General features: G+C 44.5%; 1 protein-coding gene across 6 annotated transcripts in view; it reads right to left on the reverse strand.

Annotated features, from left to right (window-relative positions):
* The window catches only part of LOC147025593 (uncharacterized), a 60,819-nt gene that overhangs the window by 38,757 nt on the left and 1,747 nt on the right, over positions 1-20,315 (reverse strand). For 2 of the 6 annotated variants that reach the window (XR_015059588.1, XM_085886716.1), the window contains exons 1-3: positions 11,780-12,808; positions 10,115-10,557; positions 3,008-3,366 (exon numbers count right to left, since the gene is read on the reverse strand). Coding sequence is in view for 5 of the 6 variants with exons in the window: in XM_085886716.1 (XP_085742842.1) it covers positions 3,008-3,366; positions 10,115-10,557; positions 11,780-12,060 (1,083 nt within the window). In the remaining variant the exon portion in view is untranslated. Of the gene's footprint in view, positions 1-3,007; positions 3,367-10,114; positions 10,558-11,779; positions 12,809-12,868; positions 12,959-13,138; positions 20,218-20,315 lie in introns of those variants that run through there. The other 4 variants (XM_085886714.1, XM_085886713.1, XM_085886712.1 and 1 more) reach the window with 4 other exon arrangements.

The raw sequence follows: 20,315 nt of genomic DNA on the forward strand, positions 1-20,315 counted from the left end.
ACTTCCGCACATTGGAATCACCATCATATCTTCAGCAGTTGTTGAGTTAGGTCGGGCTACAGTTTTACATTGTTTTTATAGGGTAAGAAGAAGTACAAATTGGTGTTTTAGCAATCTGCCGTTGTGGTACTTTAGTGATGTATTTTTCGCATCTTTTTAACGCTCGAGCAAAGTTTCAGGCTGCTAGGTTTTATGGTTTTGGAGTTATGGAGGAGACACACTGACACATACACACACTGACAACTTTTGTGTTGATTCGAAGAGGACTCCATCGTGCTTGGCAAGAATTTGTTTGTCAACCCACGAGACAGGTAGATTGGGTCTGCAATTAAGCCAACAAGCTTAAATGAGGAACACCGACAAGCTCCGTTCGGCTATCCTATATAGATGTAGGATTCCATCTGAGGTGTTTATTTTTGTATTCAAAAAGTCAAAGCTCGTGGAAGAGCTAGAACAGAATGGATCAGGACACAACAGAACAAAAGGAAGAGTAGAAAGAGAAGGGGGGAAATGCACCAACAGCAGGGTTGAGGGACAAAATAGAGGGAAACTTGGACAAATATGGGATATGTGGAAGAATGAGGGATACGGTGGGATGCACAGGGTGGATCAGATAGATACAGAAGCAAACTCTCAGGAAGAAAATACATGGAGTTGAAAGAGGAGGAGTGTTGGGAGAAGGGTTGTTGGCGGGTGGAAAACATCATGGTTTTGGATGGGGGATGATCTGAGATAGTGGTGAACAGCTGTCTTGGAGACCGGGAGCGAGAAATGAGATTGAAGAGAGTGTGGAAGTTGGTTCCACAGGTGGGGAAAAATAAGAACAGATGAGTGGAGTTGAACAGTGATCCTGAATTTGGGGCGTTTGATGAGAAGAGGGTCGCTGGTGGACCGCATTTGCCTTGAAGAAACCTGCGGGAGGGGGGCTGCTGACTGCTTAGTCGGAAGGTTTCCACTCTCTGTGAGGGTAGCCAAAGTTGAGGTTCACATGCGAACCTCTACCTGGGAGGACTCTTGGGGTTCTAGCAGAGACAGTTGACCACTGCTGACTTGAAGAGGAGAGGTTTCCCGGTTGTCCGATCTCCCATATATGCTCGATATAACCACGTGAGATGGCCCCTTCGCTCGATCACTCGAGTGTGATGAACGTTGGTGGCACTAACCCAAAAGGCTGCTCCCACTCAGCAGTGGGCTACATGGCAGAGCCTGTTCAAGCCCCTTTTGCCCGTGGGAGGGTGGTGTAAGGGTACCCATCGGGGTTTCCACCCCAGTGGGAAGCCGGGACCTCCTCCAGCCTGCTGGTACTGTGAAATATTTTTATTCCACGTTCGGAAATTTCATTTCACATTTTGGAATAAAAACGCCATGAAACAGCCGGAATAAGATTTAATGATAAAAAGACTTCGTGTGTTCTTGGAACACAAGGATGTTTGATACTAACTAGGTAAATGGATTGGATTGCAAATCAAGGGCATTTCGTGGCTAACTTGCACCAAAGTGGGAAATTGAGGAATTTGTTGTGAATAAAGTACAGGAAGGACTTTGGACGTGAACAAAATGAAATGTGATGGAAAGGAAAGACTCAAAGTTTTCATATTAGCTCGAAGGTCTTGAGGGTGGTTTCAGCGACGATTCTTTTGGTGGTGAACTTGGAGAAGGTGATCATTTTATGTAGGGGTGAGAGTGAGCGAGTGTATGTGGACTACACCCAATGAGACACCGTGTCCTGATTCAGAGGTGACTGGGTGCTTGGGTCCTCTCTTGAAGACCGAGACCTCGCTGTAGTCGAATTCCACATTACATCAAACAAGCTTTCTGGTTGTTTCTGATCTAATTGCTGATGTTGAGGTTCATTTTGCATGAATGTCTGTTCGGCTTGCTCTGTGCAGACGAATTGTTGATACATCTGTTCATCTCTGAGTTAGGAGAGCCGGTAATTCAGAACAGATATATTAACTGGGGATGTGTTTGACTGAGATGCACCAGTTAGAGGAGTGCTTCTTCACAGATGACGATTTGTGCCCAATTAACCTGACAGAAGACATGGAGATCTTTTCGTCCCATACCCACCTACCCACCGGGTGGCGTGACGGTCGTTGAAGACTCACAACCGTAACATTATTAACCTCCGCCATCTTCGAAGATAGATGGAGGTTACTGTTTTCACCCCCTTTCTGTTTGTTTGTTTGTTTGTTTGTGAACAGTATTACGGAAAAACTCCGACGGATTTCGACGAAACTTGTTGGGGGGGTGAGGTATGGTCCAAGGATCATGCCATTAAATTTTGGACTTGGTCCCCCCCCCCAAAAAAATTGTTAGAGAAAATTTTTTTTTTTTTGCATTTCCACATGTTTTCAGTGATTTCCAATTCCCCCCCCCCAAAAAAAAATTGTTAGAGAAAAATCAAATTTTTGCAACTTTTTTTTCAACAAAATGTCGATTTTTTTTTTTGCATTTTTACATGTTTTAAGTGATTTCCAACCCCCCCTCCCCCCAAAAAAAAATGTTGGAGAAAAGAACTATAACTGTCAGCACTGTTGACATCATATAAGGTTCACTTGAGTGACCCAGCAGTATTGGCGGCGGAGGTTTTGCACTCTCCCGAGTGCTCCCCCTCGAGTTTTACTCTGTTTCTCTCCAGGGATTGTGGCCAACAACTCCCAATTAATGCTCCACACATAGTGCTGACAAGGTATTAGCCTTCGGTTTGTAGGATATGTGCAACCCCCTCAACGTCCCGCCCTTCAACCCTGGATCCTGGCAGCACCTCCATCTTATCAATCCTGTCAGGGCCTGCCTTTCCACCACATTACTATACAACAACCTTTTCATATCTACACATCATGCGGCTATATGAAACGTGATGACATAAAACTGACATCATTAATGTCATCCCCACCTACGAGAGTGCGCTTTGTCATAAAAACAAACAAAAAAAAAAGACTTGATTTCCACGACCAATCGTGGAATCACTTTCAGTTGTCAAAGCTGTGTTTGTAATACTTACCCGATATCTCTCCCTCCAGCGGCTCGTAGCTCGGAGCTGTTGGAGTCTCGGACCAATCACCACACGATCTATGTAGTCCAATGCCTCTCTCGTCTCATCTTCCTTTCTGCTTCTTGCCTCCCTGTCTCCTGCAAGTTCTGATTTGTCATCATCATGATGGGCATCATCTCCTTTCCCACTGCAATCAGAAGCAGCAACGTCAGTGTGGAAATTTTCTCCACGGTTTGTTGTTGTTGCTTCTCCCGACTCCGAGTCTCCTGCGAGACCGTAGAGTCGTGGAAGAAAGGCACAGTCACTCAGAGCCACTAGAAGAGACCAGACGACATGCTCAAAGCGAATTCGTAATGTTGTCTGGATCCCTGTGAGGAACAGAACGAAATGAAAATCAGTGTTGTGATTCGAGCTTCAAAGTTTAACTCGTGAAGTCTTTCACTTTTCCATTTCCTAAAACACTATCTACCGTGACTTGTATGTTCCTTCATTTGGTTAAATGTAATCTTCACTTTAACAAGACCAATGAAAAGTGCTGTGGCTCCTGTTTTCACCCCTGTCTGTTTGGTAGTCGATCTAATCGAAAAAAAAAAAAATAAATTTTGAGATTTGTTCTACCCTTATTATCAGTATTTAAAATGGCGATTTCAGTTAATACAATGGTGATTTCGATGAAACTTGGTTGGTAGGTTCATACCATGACCTAGTTGTGTGCAAATGAGAACCGTTGCTATGGCCACCACCGTTGCCGAGCAACGGGACTTTGAAATTTTTGAAAAATCATAAAAAATATATTTTTTCGAAAATCAAAAATCTGGCCACGAGCGACTGCTGGCAGTGCATTCAGCCATATTGTCAAAAATTTCCAGCCGGATCCTATGAAAACTGTCGGAGAAGATAGACTTTGAATGAACCCTGGTCGAAAACAATTAAAAAAAAACAAAGTTCGTTATATCTCAGAGACTATGAGTCAGATATACATGAAACTGGTACCGTAGGTTCATGGTATGTCCTAGTTATGTGTGAGAAAGAACCGTTCCTATGGACCTCTCCGTTGCCTAGCAACGGCCGAAAAACCTCTAAATGTGGGGTATTTTAACGAAAAAAACAATCTGCAGCATTAACCCTTGAAGCTAGAATCATTAATTTTCTTGTGCTTAATCCTCAGGTCATTCCTCATCGAACGGGCACATCGCGTCATGTTCTATTGGGTAGTCGACTACCCATGTCCGCCTACCGGCTTGTCTGTCCGTCTGTCTGTTGGGTCGCCGAAATAGGTGATCCTTATGGTCAGTAATTCTGTCTGTTTGTTCGTTGGTCATCAGCATAATTGGTAGTAAACGTGGGAGGATTTTGACCAAACTCAGGTGGTAGGTACATCTTATGACCTAGTGGTTTGGAAATTGTGATGGTTGCTAGGGACGCTTTGGTTCCCTGGTAACAACCGAAAAACCTTCAAAATCGGTACCGTTCACGCGAAATCAATTCCGAAAGCCATTATCCCACGTAGGGTTATGAAGTTTGGCACGAATGATCTACAGGAGATGCTCTATCAAATATATTCCGGTTTTTGTGATATATGGAATACTTTAGCCACAGCGCCCCCTAAAATTAGGGTATGCGCGAAAATTGGCGAATATTGAAGGCCCCCTAGCGACCAGGTGAGTGCATCGATACGAATGAAACTTTGCAGGTTCATGGTGCTCAATGAGTACTACAACTTTGCCTCAGGACATATTGATAGATTTCGCTTAGGTCAGGGGTCAAAGGTCAATTAGTGCAAAAATTGATAATTTTTGGTCAGATGGTCATGAAAATTCACACTAATCGTCTGGAATACATTGTGCACAAACGATCGAGCCGGATTTTCGATTTTGATCTTTGTTCACCCACAGCCTGGTGTGTTGGCGCAGTGGTTCGGGCAGCAGCTTGGGATCCAAAAGGTCCTGAGTTCAAGCCCCGTTGGGCCACTGAATTAATACACCAGGGGGTTGACTCAGCCTGTCATCCTTCCGAGGTCGGCGAAATGAGTACCAGTGTACTCGGCCGGTGTATACCCCGGTTAAAATAGGTGTACCATATCCCTGTGTCGTAAGAGGCAACCAGGGTGTGTCAGGAAGGGCATCCGGCGTAAAACATGTGCCAAATCACTATGCGGATCATGCGGATGATCCGCTGTGGCGACCCCTAACGGGAGCAGCCGAAAGAAGAAGAAGAAGAAGATCTTTGTTCACCCACAGCACCCCCTCGGACTTTGGGTATTTCCGATTTCAAACCGCATTTTCGGTACTTTTCATTCAAATGGATACCGAGTAGTTATCAGTTGATGGAACTGGATGAGATTTGATATGCATAATCTTAAGGTGATTCCCTATCTGCTATATGACATCCATTTTGCTTTATATCTTATGCACCAAATGGCAACCCTCTCAACTTGGGTGTCCGAGGGCCATTGAGCATTCCTGCTGAAACTTCAAAGTGCACTAGCTCCAAGACGATTGAACCGAATCGAACGAAACTTTACATGCTTATAGAGCGTAATTAGTACTACAAATTTGCTCGTTTGCATAATGACCTATCTCGATTAGTTCAGTGGTCAAAAAGTCAATAAGTGCATTTTTCAGTCAAAATGTCTATTCAAGTCCCCCTACCGGCAAAACGGCTCAACCGATCCAAACAAATTTTTGCACGTGAATACGCGATGAGTAGTACAAGTTTGCTCATTTGCATAATGACCCATCTCCACTAGGTCAGCGGTCAAAGGTCAAGAAGTGCATTTTTACACGATCATACAAACACCGTTTCTCGACACCTACCATTGTCGCAATACTAACAGTCCTGCTCGGCGACCCATCGCCGCCTACCGGCTTGTCTGTTTGTTTGTCCGTGATCACGATATCTCAAAAATTGTGGACAGATTCAGACGAAATTTGGTGGACAACAGACGGGTGTGTGCCCGGAACAAGCCCATTCCATTTTGGTTCAGTTCCGGATCCAGATCTGGCCTTTCAGTGGATACAAAACATAATTTGTTCAGCCTGGCGGAGGGATGCGCTCTTCCCAGTGCCGTTCTTGGTTCCTTTTAACCACAACAACAAAAAAAAAACACCACAATTTCACTTCTCAATTCATCGAATACAAGGAAGCATCGAGACATGGAGAGGCAATTGGGAGGCCTGCAGTGTTACAACCACTTCCAATGATATATTTAACTGACTTGCTTTTTCTGTTTACTCATAGTTCCAGCCGACGAAACAAAAACAGGGGAAATTATTCCACCAAAGGAAGACATTGCTTCAGCACATAAATGGAATCAGTCAACCAGACAAAGAGAGGACCCTGAATGTCATTGGCAGACAATTTTGTTTGGCCGGGTACTAGAGTGTGGTGGAAAGTTTCAGAGTTCCTCTGCCCATCATTGCACCAAGTTGTTCTCCATTAGCCCCTCCATACCTTTCCCTCACACTCCGATGCTTCTTAGGTTTATAGTATTTTCCGAAAAAATGTCTTTGTATCAAAATAAACCCCACATCCTGTTTGCTAATCTGCGATTGGAAATAATTTTATATTTGGCCAATGCAAGAACTAGTGGTTAATTAATTAATTAAATGTACTTCTCCATCAGTGCGTTCTCCGGATATAATTTTCCCATTGAATGAGGCCGTGCGATTATCCTGATCAGTGATTTGATAATTCACCGTGGATATGGCTTTTCCTCCTGACATGACAAGATTCACCACCAGATGTTTGGGCTCCATGAATTTATATACGATTGGGGTTGAGAATGGGCCGAATTAATTTTTTTTTTATTTGTTCTTTTCTCATGGTGATGTGTTCCATCAATGACGTCATAATGAATCAAAATTTAATTTTTACCTGAAGAGATTTGAATGACTTTATCAATGCAAAAAAAAAACTCTGGTATCATCTTTGCACGATGTTTCAATCTTCTTCGTGTCAAAACCCAGAACCAAAAATGAATTGCTCCTTGTGAAATCAACTTCATGGTTATTTTTAAGCTAAAGAGTTTATTATGAAGAATGTTTTTAAACATCTATACTATTGTTGCATGGCTGGTATTGGGGTTGATCCATAGTGAGATTGTATTAACAATAGTATGGACCGTATATCTGCGTAGGTCATGGTTTCAGCGCCCACAAGCTCATCGCTGGACTTGGTATTCCAACGCTGGCGGGGTGGCAATTGAGATTGAGCATGCGCTCGTTGATAGTCACTGGAGGATGATCCAGAACTGCAGGGTCTACTGCAGTGCTCAGTTCCTCAATACCAACCAAGGACTTGTTGTAGCAACTCTGAAGTTGCACCTTAAATCCGGGAGAATGGTACCATCCCAGCCTAGGGTGCATGTTGGCAAGCTCAAGGAAGAGAGGGTAGCTGAGGAGTTTGTGACCAGGCTGAGTGGAGATTTGGGGGTTCTGGGTGCTTTGGGAGATCCTGAAGAGTTGTGGAGTGCCTTCAAGACCACCGTCCTTGATGTGGCCGGTGGATTCTTGGAACTAACCGTAGAGTGAAGAAGCTCTCAAGGGACACTGGATAACACTGACCAGTCACAGGGCAAGGCGTAATGGCAGAGCTGAGCTGTTCAGGGAGTTGAGGCGTAAAACTGTACGTGCGCTGAGGGTGGACAAGGAGGCCTATGTGTGAGGAATCTGTGAGGGGGTAGAGCATCACCTATGGTCAAGTGATTCTGAACCTGTTTGCAGGGGAATTCACGCATTGCATTCCTCCAAGTACATCTCTCGGTGTGGGGCAGTTAGAGCAGAGGGTGGTGCGCTCTTAATAGAGGAGTCCAAAGTGAAGGCCCGCTGGGCCGGTTACATTGAGCGGTTGTACCAGGCTGAAACACCAGCTGTTGAGCTGGATGTCAGGAGTGTTACTATCCCTATTGCTGACCTTCCAACCAACTGTGGTCCACCTTCGTTTGTGGAAACACTGGCTGCAGTGAAACGGTTGAAATGTGGTAAAGCTCCTGGGATCTGTAAAATCCATGCTGAACTTCTACAAGGCTGGTGGAAATGCTGTACTCAGGTCGTTGCATGCAGTTCTGTTCTCTGTCTTGGACACAGGCATCATCCCAACTGATTGGAAGAGGGGCCTTGTTGTCCCTCTCTGGAAAGGAAATGGTGATGGCCCGGATTGCAACAACTACCAAGGGGTGATGCTGCTCTCAGTGCCGGGCAAGGTCTTGGCTCGGATAATTCTTGATAGGGTTCGCCACCATCTCCTTGAGCACCAGTGTCCAGAGCAGTCAGGCTTTACACCAAAGCGGTCAAAGATTGCCCGTATCCTTGCTCTTCGGGTCCCCACCGAACGCAGATGAGAGTTTTGGCAGGGGCTGCTTGCAGCTTATGTTGATCTCTGTAAAGCGTTCGATTCAGTGAATCGGGATGCCTTCTGGAGGATTATTTGTCTTCATGGGGTGCCACCAAAACTGATTGATCTGATGTCTGAACTCTACTCTGGTACTGAGAGTGCTGTGAGATGTGGTGGATACCATCTCAGACTTATTTCCAGTTGTTACTGGAGTTCGTCAGGGGTGTGTACTGACCCCCCCCCCCACACTTTTCAGCACTTGTATGGACTGGATTATATGGAGGATGTCGGAGAGATCAAGCTGCGGTGCATCGTTTGAGAATGTCAAGATCTCTAACCTTGATTTTGCAGATGATGCAGTCATCTTAGCAGAGAATCTAGATATCCTTTTGGGGGCCCTCGAGGTGCTGAATGAGGAGTCGGAGCCGCTGGAATTCCAGGTTTCCTGGGTGAAAAATGAGATTCAGGCTTTCAATGACATCATCGATGCTGCTATCTTGTCTGTACCTGTTTGTGGTGAGGATGTTGAGGTCACGGAGAGATTCACTTTCCTGAGCAATGATATTCATGTCTCTGCTGGCTGGAGCCAGAGGTCAATACATGTCTGGGTCAGGCCTGGGGGAGTCATGGATTCACTGGATCATGGGGTGTGGAGCTGTCGGTACCTGTGCAGGAAGACGAAAATCCAAGTCTTCAGGTCCTTAGTGCTTCCAGTCTTGCGCTATGGATTTGAGACTTGGACTCTGACCAGGAATCTGAGACAGAGACTTAATTCCTTTGGTACCAGGTCTCTTCGGAGAATCCTTGGCTATCACTGGTCGGACTTTGTGTCCAACGTGCGGTTGCTGAGAGAGACTCAAAAGAGATTTGTTACCTGCATAATCCGTGAGCGTCAACTGCGGCTGTATGGACATGTGGATCGTTTTCCTGACGCTGATTCTGCTCACCAGATTCTCTCAGCGATGGAGTCTCGTGAGTGGAGGAGGCCAATGGGCCGACCACGTGCCTCGTGTTTGCAGCAGGTTGATCGGCATCTCAAGGGGATGGGGATGGCGTAGGCATCTGCCTTGGGGATGGCCAGACGGAGGCCTCTGGAGTACCGGTGGAAAGTGGACGCAGTGACTCACCGCTCCAGCGCATGCTGCCATACCTGACCTGTTATTCTCTGCAAAATCATTTTGATGAGACAGTATGGATCGTAATTAAGGCTCTATCGCATGTCTGCCTTCCCTTCATCTCACCTCACACTGTCTTCCTCTCCCACCCCTTCATTCCTTGCTCCCCCACCCTTCATTGCTCCCCCTCCCTCCTCTCTCTTTCCTTCTCGACCTCCTCACTGTCCCCTCTCTTTCTCTCCACCCCCCTTTTTTCTCCCCTCCACTCCAGTATTCTCATCAGCGAAGCGACGGGTGGTATTTGCTCGTATATTAATAAACAGAAGACAATCAATTGAGGTGGGGGAGGGGGGGGACCAGCCTGTAAGGTTTGGTACCATAATAATAATAATAATAATAATAATACTACAAAGCAGACAACTGTGGCTGTAAACTCAGAAGAAAGATTAATTATATATCAAAGGACCGATTACAACAGAGGAGGTTCAGGAATGATGTGCTGGAACTGTGCACACTGCACAGTCATAATCATGGTAATAATCATAAAAATTTAATGGCAATGATAATAGTTATAATCATGATGGTCATCGTGGTGAGCATAATGATAATAGTATGATAAATAAATGAATGTGTAATGTAAATCGCTCACCTCTTTTGCTTTTCTTACCCGATTTGAAAGCCCTTTGAAGTGGAGGTTTTCCTGATACTCCTGTGTGTTCATATCCTCCTTCCTTTCCATCATCATCATCATCATCATCATCATCATCATCATCTTCATCACAAGTATCTTCATCAGTTTCTTCATCTTCATTTTCACTCCTGTCTGAAACTACAAAATCCTTCAAGCTCCCTGGGTCAGAATCCAAATCCGTTTCAGAGTCCGCGGCACCGTCCAGGTTCTGAGCTCGGTTCCAAGTCCCACGATGAACTCTGGGCTTTGGAATCTGCGGACATGACTGCTCCTCCAGAGCAGTCAAGTCGGACACATCGAAGTCCTCTTCTCCCGTCCAAAGCGCCTCTTGTTCATTCCGAGCACCTCCACAACTCCACACCTGCTTTATACCACATTGCTGACCTTCATCCTCTTCGTCTTCCCATTGGGATGAGGAGCTACGGAAGAGTGGAAGAAGTATCGCTCGGTGTGGAACACCATCCCATGCTAGACCACAATGACTGATTACCATCAGATCCTATTTCTTCAGCATTCTAATCCGGATGACATCACTATGTTTAGAAGCTGAGCCCTCGAGCTTCTCGTCATGTATGTCTTGACAATTGCTGCATAAAATGTGCACTCGAGCATGTCAAGTTTATTTTCAATCTTTATACAAGACAAGCAAAAAATATCCACTCCCCCCCCCACCTCCAGTGATGAGGAAAGTTTAATTAAACCACCAATTTAAATTATTTCATGGACATTAAAAAGGTTCCTTGTGTCGTATTCTCAGTTTCACTTAGAGCTAAAGCTCTGAGCGACTTACACCACCCACCACAAAATGGTGGTGCAACACCGGGCGGCGGAGCTTGGATTTGTCTCAAAAGAGGGCAAAATATCCTGCTTGTGAAATAATATTTGATGTCAACATTATTTATCCATGTGTGAGTGTGTGTCAGTGTGTCAGTGTGCCTCCTCCGTAACTCCCAAAACCATGAAACCTAGCAGCCTGAAACTTTGCGTGCATATTAAGAAAACTCCAAGGAAGTGCAGGAGTGAAAATTAGGTGTTTGGATTAATTAAAACACCCCTCTTGAACATAATTAACGGCCTTAATAAATTACATCCTTCATTAGGTGTACCCTCGGCCACCTCGCTGTCTGGGGTCTTCAGGCATTTCCTGGGTAACCTCACTGTGTGTGACGCACCTCGATGGCTGCAATGTGCGTACTTATTGGCTGGATTGATCACGCGATCCACAGACAATCTGAGAACACACCATGTTCCAATATGGGGTCGACTCGAGGCCTCTTTTTATTGCGCATGCCGAGCACTTTGCGTACTACCAGGGGCTTGGTAATCACACAACAAACATACGTTGACCCTGTAAGGTTGCATCACATTTACCATGAGCTTGTTTATCAATACAGAAGATGTGCAGCCATAAAATGAATTATCTGTTAAAAAGTCATTAAAATCCGTACAGTGTCTAAAGTTAGACGGATGGATAAGTGAGGGAAAGGGAAGATGAGGGAAGGTGAGAGAGGGGAAGGTGAGCAAATGTTTGTGAAGGTAAGGTGATGGAAGGTGACAGATAGCAAGGACACAGTGACAAGCAGTTGTGCTTACGATGAAAATACACAAACGATGAAGATGAAGAACAGAGGACCAGCTCACCTTGATAAAACCCTTTTTCTTCTTTTTTGTTGAAAGAGACCTGGAGATTGAGGAGGACTGGCAGGGATGGATAATGGGGGTGAAGAGGAAATGGAGGAAAATGAATCCATTGGAAGAGAAGAGGGAAAAGAGTTTGTGGTGGTGCACATGGAAGGTGGAGCGGTGATTGAAGGTGAACAGGTGATGGGAGTGGAGGAGGTAAAGATGAACGGTGAGCTGGTAATGGCAAGTGAAGAGATAACGAGTGGTGCAGTGGAAATGTTTGAGGGAGAGGAGGCCATGACAGCAGGTTGGACAGTTTCAGTGTCGATCGAAGATTGAGTGAATGGAGGTTTGCATGTAACTCGGTATGTAAGTGGGTAGATTGGTATGTAAGTGGATAACTCGGTATATAAGTGGGGAGTTCGGTATGTAAGTGGATAACTTGGTATGTAAGTGGATAACTTGGTATGTAAGTGGGTTGCTCGCGGTCTGTAAGTGGATAACTTGGTATGTAAGTGGAATGCTCGTTATGTAAGTGGGTAGATCGGTATGCAAGTGGGTTGCTCTGTATGTAATTGGGTTGCTCTGTATGTAAGTGGATAACTCGGTATATAAGTGCGGAGTTCGGTATGTAAGTGGATAACTTGGTATGTAAGTGGGTAGTTCGGTATGTAAGTGGATAACTTGGTATGTTTATAATGATGTAGAGAAGTCCGATTGGCGATGAGGATATTCAGAGGTCTATGGAGCTTCCAGCGTCTGATCAGAACTGGAGAGATAAAGGAAATAAATATACAAGTGAGCAAACGTAAATATATTATCTTGTCATTGAATTATCTTGTATCAAATAATATCACAATCCTACAGATTGTCTCATTGAAACATACGTGTTATTCATTCCATTATGGAGTTCCTTCCCTCATGGTCGCCATCCCAGGACTCAGCACAATGCAGGTGTGACCGTGTTACCTACCGTTAGTCTCGGGTCCGTAGGAATTCCCCTTGGCCTGGGACAATGCAGGTGTGACCGTGTTACCTACCGTTAGTCTCGGGTCCGTAGGAATTCCCCTTGGCCTGGGACAATGCAGGTGTGACCGTGTTACCCACCGTTCGTCCAGGGTCTGCAGCAATTCCCCTCGGCCTCGTGGATTCCCGCGCTTTATGCTTGCGGTTTTCCGGATGGGTTTCATTGTGGACCTTTTGGTGAACATGGTGAGGATGGGGGGAGGAGGTCATGGTAACGAATAACAACTAACTGCACAACCCTCAACGTCAGCCATGTCGAGCAAATGAAAAGGTTTTTGAACTGCACATGACCGAACATTGGTGTGTGAAGTTAATTTCGTGAATTTAATCATCGATTCGTTTCCTACACACCTTTAACTCCATCCAGACGATCTTGCTGGGTCTCCCTCCCCTCCTTGCTTTGACTAATTATCAACAGATTAACCATTTATAATCAGCGCACACCTTTCGACGACATGTCATCGCACCAACACAAACCCCCCCGACGATATACCATCACACCGACACCAACACACAACAACATACCATCCAAACGCACCTGGACTCAGCATACCTTTGACAGGGGAAGAGAAACACACAAGGAGATGAGACGCAGATGAAGGCCATGCAGCCCATCCTGCATGCGCCAAATTCACACCACACAAAATCATCAAAACCACGTCAATTAATCAACACTGCACCAATCTCTCAACACCACACCAATCTATCACCACCAAACCAATTTATCAACACTGCACCAATCTATCACCACCAAACCAATTTATCAACACTGCACCAATCTCTAAACACCACACCAATCTATCACAACCGCGCCAATTTATCAATACCACACCAATCTATCACAACCGCACCAATTTATCATCATTAGACCAATTTATCAACACCACACCAATTTATCATCATGAGACCAATTTATCAACACCACACCAATTTATCATCATGAGACCAATTTATCTACACCACACCAATTTATCAACACCACACCAATTTATCAACACCACACCAATTTATCATCATGAGACCAATTTATCAACACCACACCAATTCATCAACACTGACCCAATTTATCAACACCACACAAAATATTAACACTGCACCAATTTATCATCATCAGACCAATTTATCAACACCGCACAAATTATCAACACCACACAAAACATCAACACCATACCAATTTATCAACACCACACAAATTATCAACACCGCACCAATTTATCAACACAACACAAATTATCAACACCACACAAATTATCAACACCACACAAATTTTCAACACCGCACCAATTTATCAACACCACACAAATTATCAACACCAAACAAATTATCAACACCACACAAATTATCAACACCACACAAATTATCAACACCACACAAATTATCAACACCGCACTAATTATCGACACCACACAAATTATCAACACCACACAAATTATCAACACCGCAGCAATTTATCAACACCACACAAATTATCAACACCGCACTAATTATCGACACCACACAAATTATCAACACCACACAAATTATCAACACCACACAAATTATCAACACCACACCATTTTATCAACACAGTTCCAATTCATCAACACTGCACCAATATATCATCACAACACCAATATATCAACACAACACTAATATATCAACACCACAACAATTGATCAACACCACACCAATATATCAACACAACACTAATATATCAACACCACAACAATTGATCAACACCACACCAATATATCAACACCGCACTAATTTATCAACACCACACCAATATATCAACAGCACACCAATTTATCAACACCACATAAATATATCAACACCACACCAATATATCAACACCGCACTAATTTATCAACACCACACCAATTTATCAACACCACACCAATATATCAACACCACACCAATTTATCAACACCACACCAATATATCAACACCACACTAATTTATCAACACCACACCAATATATCAACACCACACCAATATATCAACACCACACCAATATATTGTTGCGAATTCGCGCCCGCCGGCGTGCGATCGGCCACGTGACTCGAATCGCGGCACGTCGCCCACCGGACGGACAATTCTGTGTGACCCTCTTGGACTAATGCCGGGAGCAAGTCACAGGTGGGCCTTTCGGCCTCACCACGTTCGTGCCAATCGGCCACCCGCGTGGGATAGGGTTGTTCGCCAAACTCGACTTACCTAAGTACCCACGCGGATGGTAAACCGGGCGATCGCACCTCGCCGCAAGTCGACTCCGGACACGGGCCGCTTAAGCGGTCCGTTCCGTACTATCGGGATAACCGAGCGGTGTTATCATCGGCCTCGACGGCTCCGATTACTTATCGGGCGTATTAAGCCCACTACGAACCCTTTACGTGAAGCAAGATGGAGATTCAACAAAGGGAAGGACGCAGCGAAACGGGGAACAAGTTCACACAAGCACTTTATTCACACAGACACAGAGCACACATATACAGCCAAACAGAATCAGAAATGCACATATATCAATTTAAAACAACAACAACAATGCAGAGCTACGACCGAATATGCGAACACACGGCAACACTTAAAACAATACTACTTGACGGACGGCGCCACCCACAGACATTTACACAAAAAGCAAAGGAAAAGGAAAAAGAAGTCGCGACTTCCCTTTTCGTGGCCGGTGAGCCCCTCTCCCACGAACGTCAGCGTGGTCGCGCCTGGCCCCGACCTCTCTCGTGGCCAGCGAACCCTCTCCGGCACTCCTCGTCCGGACGCGCAGGTCCACCTCACAACCGGCGCTGCTGCGTCTCCCGTCCGTGCCTTCGTGACAGGCCGCTCGCCAAGTCGCGGGCACAGGACTCTTCCCCCGACAAGACAAGCAGACAGGAAGCCTCGAAGAACCAACTCAACCCGAACCAACTCTCGACCAACAACTCTCGACCAACCCCTCGACCAACTCTCGACCAACAACTCTCGACCAACCCCTCGACCAACAACTCCTCAAGGTCCGTCCTGTCCGCCTTTTGTAGCGCGGGGCTCCGCCCTTCGCTCCGCCCCGTTTTCGGCCCCGCCTCCCTTCGAGCTTTTTGGAGAAGCCTCTGGAAAGGGGGGCGTGACCTCTCGCTCCCCCTCCACCCCGCGCCGTGCGGGGGCCGGGGGCGTCAGTCTTGTCTCAGAGCCAGTGAATTATTCCCCCAAAAAGAGGCCCCCACCTTTTCTCACCTTTGACCCCCGGCTCGGATCGCACTTCCCCCACACTGAGCTCAGAGAATTCCGACGGGAGAAACAGGCAGGAAAACCCCCGAGCATCGTTGTTGGTTTTTGTTTGTTCCCGGAAATCGTAACCGCACAGGGCCTACTGAATGGCGAGTGGCGAAGATATGGTAGCGTAGATGGTGGAGGTGGCGTGGTTGTAGTGTGGTTGGCGCTGTGGTTGGGATGGCGTGGTTGTTGAGATGCTGTTTGTTTGAAATAAAAGATAGAACAGAAAAAATGGCTAACTCAAAGTGTCGCAGCCCGGATGGATCACATAAATTCCCTCTATACAACGGGTTTGGGCTAACTACACATGTACTTACAGAGATATCTCACCTACGGGACCTGAATGGTGGTTGCGAATTTCCACAACCATAACAATATCAACACCGCACTAATGTATCAACACCACACCAATATATCAACACCACACCAATATATCAACACCAGCTGAAAATCAGAAAACTGGAAAATGTTTATTTATTTTTTATTATGTATTGTTTTTGTGTTTTTGTACTTTTTAAAAATGTCTTTCCAGGGAAGGGGACACGGCATTGGGTAAAAAAAACACAACATTAATCGCACAAACCCCTTGATGAGAACCCCCACAAACAACACTCCGTACACATGTACACAATCACCCATCTATGCTCAAACTACCTGAAAGTCCTGTCAACATCCCCATACCCCTCTATCTCCATAACCTCCAGGTACCTATCTACTTTTTCTGCTGCCACTAACTTTCCAGGGAGACCATTCCATACATTAACTACTCTCTGAGTGAAAGTCCCTCCCTTACTACCGTCTTACTCTCCTCTTCTTTACTCTCAGGGTATGGTCCCTGGTTCTATCACTGTCGACTCTGTTGAATAATTCATCTTCACTTATTTTATCTATCCCTTTCATTATCTTAAACATCTCCATCATATCTCCTCATAACCACCTCCTTTCTCGTGTATAAAGCCCTGTCTCCTTCAGCCGCTCCTCATCGCTGAGTCTAGCTCGGCATGGAATCAATCTAGTAGTCCTCCGCTGAACCCTCTCTTTGGTGTCTATGTCCTTCCTGAGTTGTGGTGACCAGAACTGCACACAATATTAATGTTAACACCACCTCTTTTGAATTATAATTGATCCCCCTCCGAATATAACCTAAAACCCTATTTGCTCTACCTATAGCTACCTGGCACTGTGCTACCTGCTTACCTCCCATATCTCTTACCACCCCCAGATCCTTCTCCTGTGTGACACGCACCAAAATTACCCCTTGCATCCTGTAATCTCCATTTCATTGTTCTTTCCCATCCCCAACACCTTACACTTGCTCAGGTTAAATTACATCTGCCAATCTTTTGCTCAATGATGCAAGTATCAACACTTCATAGAACTCTTCAAGATTTGTTAGACGTGAACTACATTTGGTAAACCCATGAAGACTACCTTTAATTAGTTTGTATTTGTTTAAATGGTTCCTCATCTGGTCCTTAATTAATGTCTCCAACACCTTCCCCACAGCTGAAGTCAAACTAACAGGTCTATAGTTTCCCAATTCTTCTCTGGATCTTTTATTAAATAATCCATCCATTCGGACCATACTCTGTGCAGAGCGTTGGTGCTGCCGAAGCAGTCTCCTTGGCTATTGGGAACAATCCTGGACGGGTCGCCACTGCGACACAGGATACCAGGAAGGTGGCACTCATTTTGCTGACCTCGGAAGGATGACAGGTAGAGTCAACCCCACCTGGTGTTAATTCAACAGCTGAGTGGGATTTGAACTCAGGACCCTGGGATCCCAAGCCCACCACCCTCACCATGAAGCCAACACCAGACATATATTATTAAATAATGGTGTTACATTTGCTACTCTGCAATCCTCCGGTACCTGTTCTTACTCAGGTGAACTATTGAAAATATCCGTTAACATCTCACTAACCTGCTCAGGTGCATATTATCTTGACCCAGAGCCTTATCTGCTCTTAGATTACCGAGTTGTTCTTTTACTTCCTCCACTCCAACCTGGATCTTCTGTCAAAGCCCTTTCTCACCTCCTCGATAGATACTCTCAGCTTTTGGCAATTCTCGTCACTGTTCCTGTGGAAAAGTTGAAGTAAAACAAGTCTGAAGATGACGATGGTTCATGAGCGGTATTTGACGATGTAGATTGTTTCAGAAGTCAAGGATGAGACAATGTGATAATGTTTGACCAAGTTATAAAAATGATCAACATGATGTGGTACGGGTGACAGGTTATTAGCTGCAAAATGTCGAAAACCTGGTTTCGTTCAACAATTTTCAAAATTTGACCTTTGCATAACCTTTAAAGGTCACAAAACAATGTTGTGGACATTAAAATAAGGAAACAGGATACATGCTATAGCTTATTGGAGTTAGTTCGTCGAAGAAGGTCGAAAACCCGGTTCGATTCCCACAACTTTGAAAATTTGACCTTTGTGGCCTTGAAAGGTCAAAGGTCAAGGATTACGACCTTTGGTGCAAAACTTCCTCTGGAACATTTCAGGAACAATATAACGTCATCCAGACTATACGGCATTTCGCACTCCTCGGATTATCCATACTTTGATGAAATCAGCGTAAAAACAAACTTGAAGGGGGCGCCACGGGCAAGTGTTCGAGATAGAGCAAAATGGTTTCAAGACTTTAGGTGGGGAATGACCTCAAGATTATGCATAAAAATATGGTCATCCAAGCTCTCAAAGTTTGGGCGGTCTTATGATTTTTATGTCAAAATTCGCAATTTTATAAGTTTTTGACCTTGTGACCTTGACCTTGGGACGAATATGAAAAATCAGACAACGACAAGTTTTAGATAATTCATTTTGCTGTTCAAATACCGAAGAACCCATTCCATTCAGAAAATTCCCTCAGAGAAGATAGATTTTGAATCCGACTACCCCCTAAAAATGGCTGTTTTTTGGGCGTGGCTCCACCCACAATGGGCGTAGCACGCCCTCATCCAGGAAAACCCAAGACATTGATATCGAACGCATAACCAAGTTTCATCAAGATGGGATCAAAGTCCACGGAGTTATGCTCTGGACAGACAGATACACAGACAGACAAACTGGTAGGCAGACATGGGTAGTCGACTACCCAATAGAACCTGACGCGATGGGCCCGTTCGATGGGGAATGACCTGAGGATCAAGGACAAGAAAATTAATGATTCTAGCTTCAAGGGATAATGCTGCAGATTGTTTTTTCGTTAAAATACCCCACATTTAGAGGTTTTTTCGGCCGTTTCTAGGCAATGGAGGGGTCCATAGCAACGGTTCTTTCTCACACATAACTAAGACATACCATGAACCGACCATACCAGTTTCATGTATATCTGACTCATAGTCTCTGAGATATAATGAACTTCGTTTTTTTAATTGTTTTCGACCAGGGTTCATTCAAAGTCTATCTTCTCAGACAGTTTTCATAGGATCCGGCTGGAAATTTTTGACAATATGGCTGAATGTACTACCCACAGTGAGCTCGTGGCTCGATTTTTGATTTTCGAAAAAATAATTTTTTTATGATTTTTCAAAATTTTCAAAGTCCCGTTGCTAGGCAACGGTGGTGTCCATAGCAACGGTCCCTATTTGCACACAACTAGGTCATGGTATGAACCTACCAACCAAGTTTCATCGAAATCGCCATTGTATTAACTGAAATCGCCATTTTAAATACTGATAATAAGGGTAGAACAAATGTCAAAAATGTTTTTTTTATTTCGACTACATCGATTACCCAACAGACAGACAAACATATCGACGGAAATACTGATAATAATAAGGGTAGAAGAAATTTCAAAAAAAAATTTTTTTGAAAATTTTTTTTTTTACGACGAGATCGACTACCGAACAAACATATCGACGGAAATACTGATAACTAGAGGGGGAGCACTCGGGAGAGTGCAAAACCTCTGCCGCCAATACTGCCAGGTCACTCAAGTGAACCTTATATCTTATTCATTAAACATCATGTCAACAGTGCTGACAGAGTTATAGTTCTTTTCTCCAACATTTTTTTTTTGGGGGGGGGAGGGGGTTGGAAATCACTTAAAACATGTAAAAATGCAAAAAAAAATTCGAAATTTTTTTGAAAAAAAAGTTGCAAAATTTTTTTTTTGTCTAAATTTTTTTTGGGGAGGGGGGGTTGAAAATCACTTAAAACATGTAAAAATGCAAAAAAAAAATTTTTTTTCTCACAATTTTTTTTGGCGGGGGAGTTGGAAATCACTTAAAATATGTATAAATGCCCCCAAAAAATTTTTTCTTTCTCTTACAATT

This window comes from Eptatretus burgeri, chromosome 6 (genome assembly GCF_056783735.1).
Source record: "Eptatretus burgeri isolate ZD-2024b chromosome 6, Ebu_testis_v1, whole genome shotgun sequence".
Taxonomy (NCBI): domain Eukaryota; kingdom Metazoa; phylum Chordata; class Myxini; order Myxiniformes; family Myxinidae; genus Eptatretus; species Eptatretus burgeri.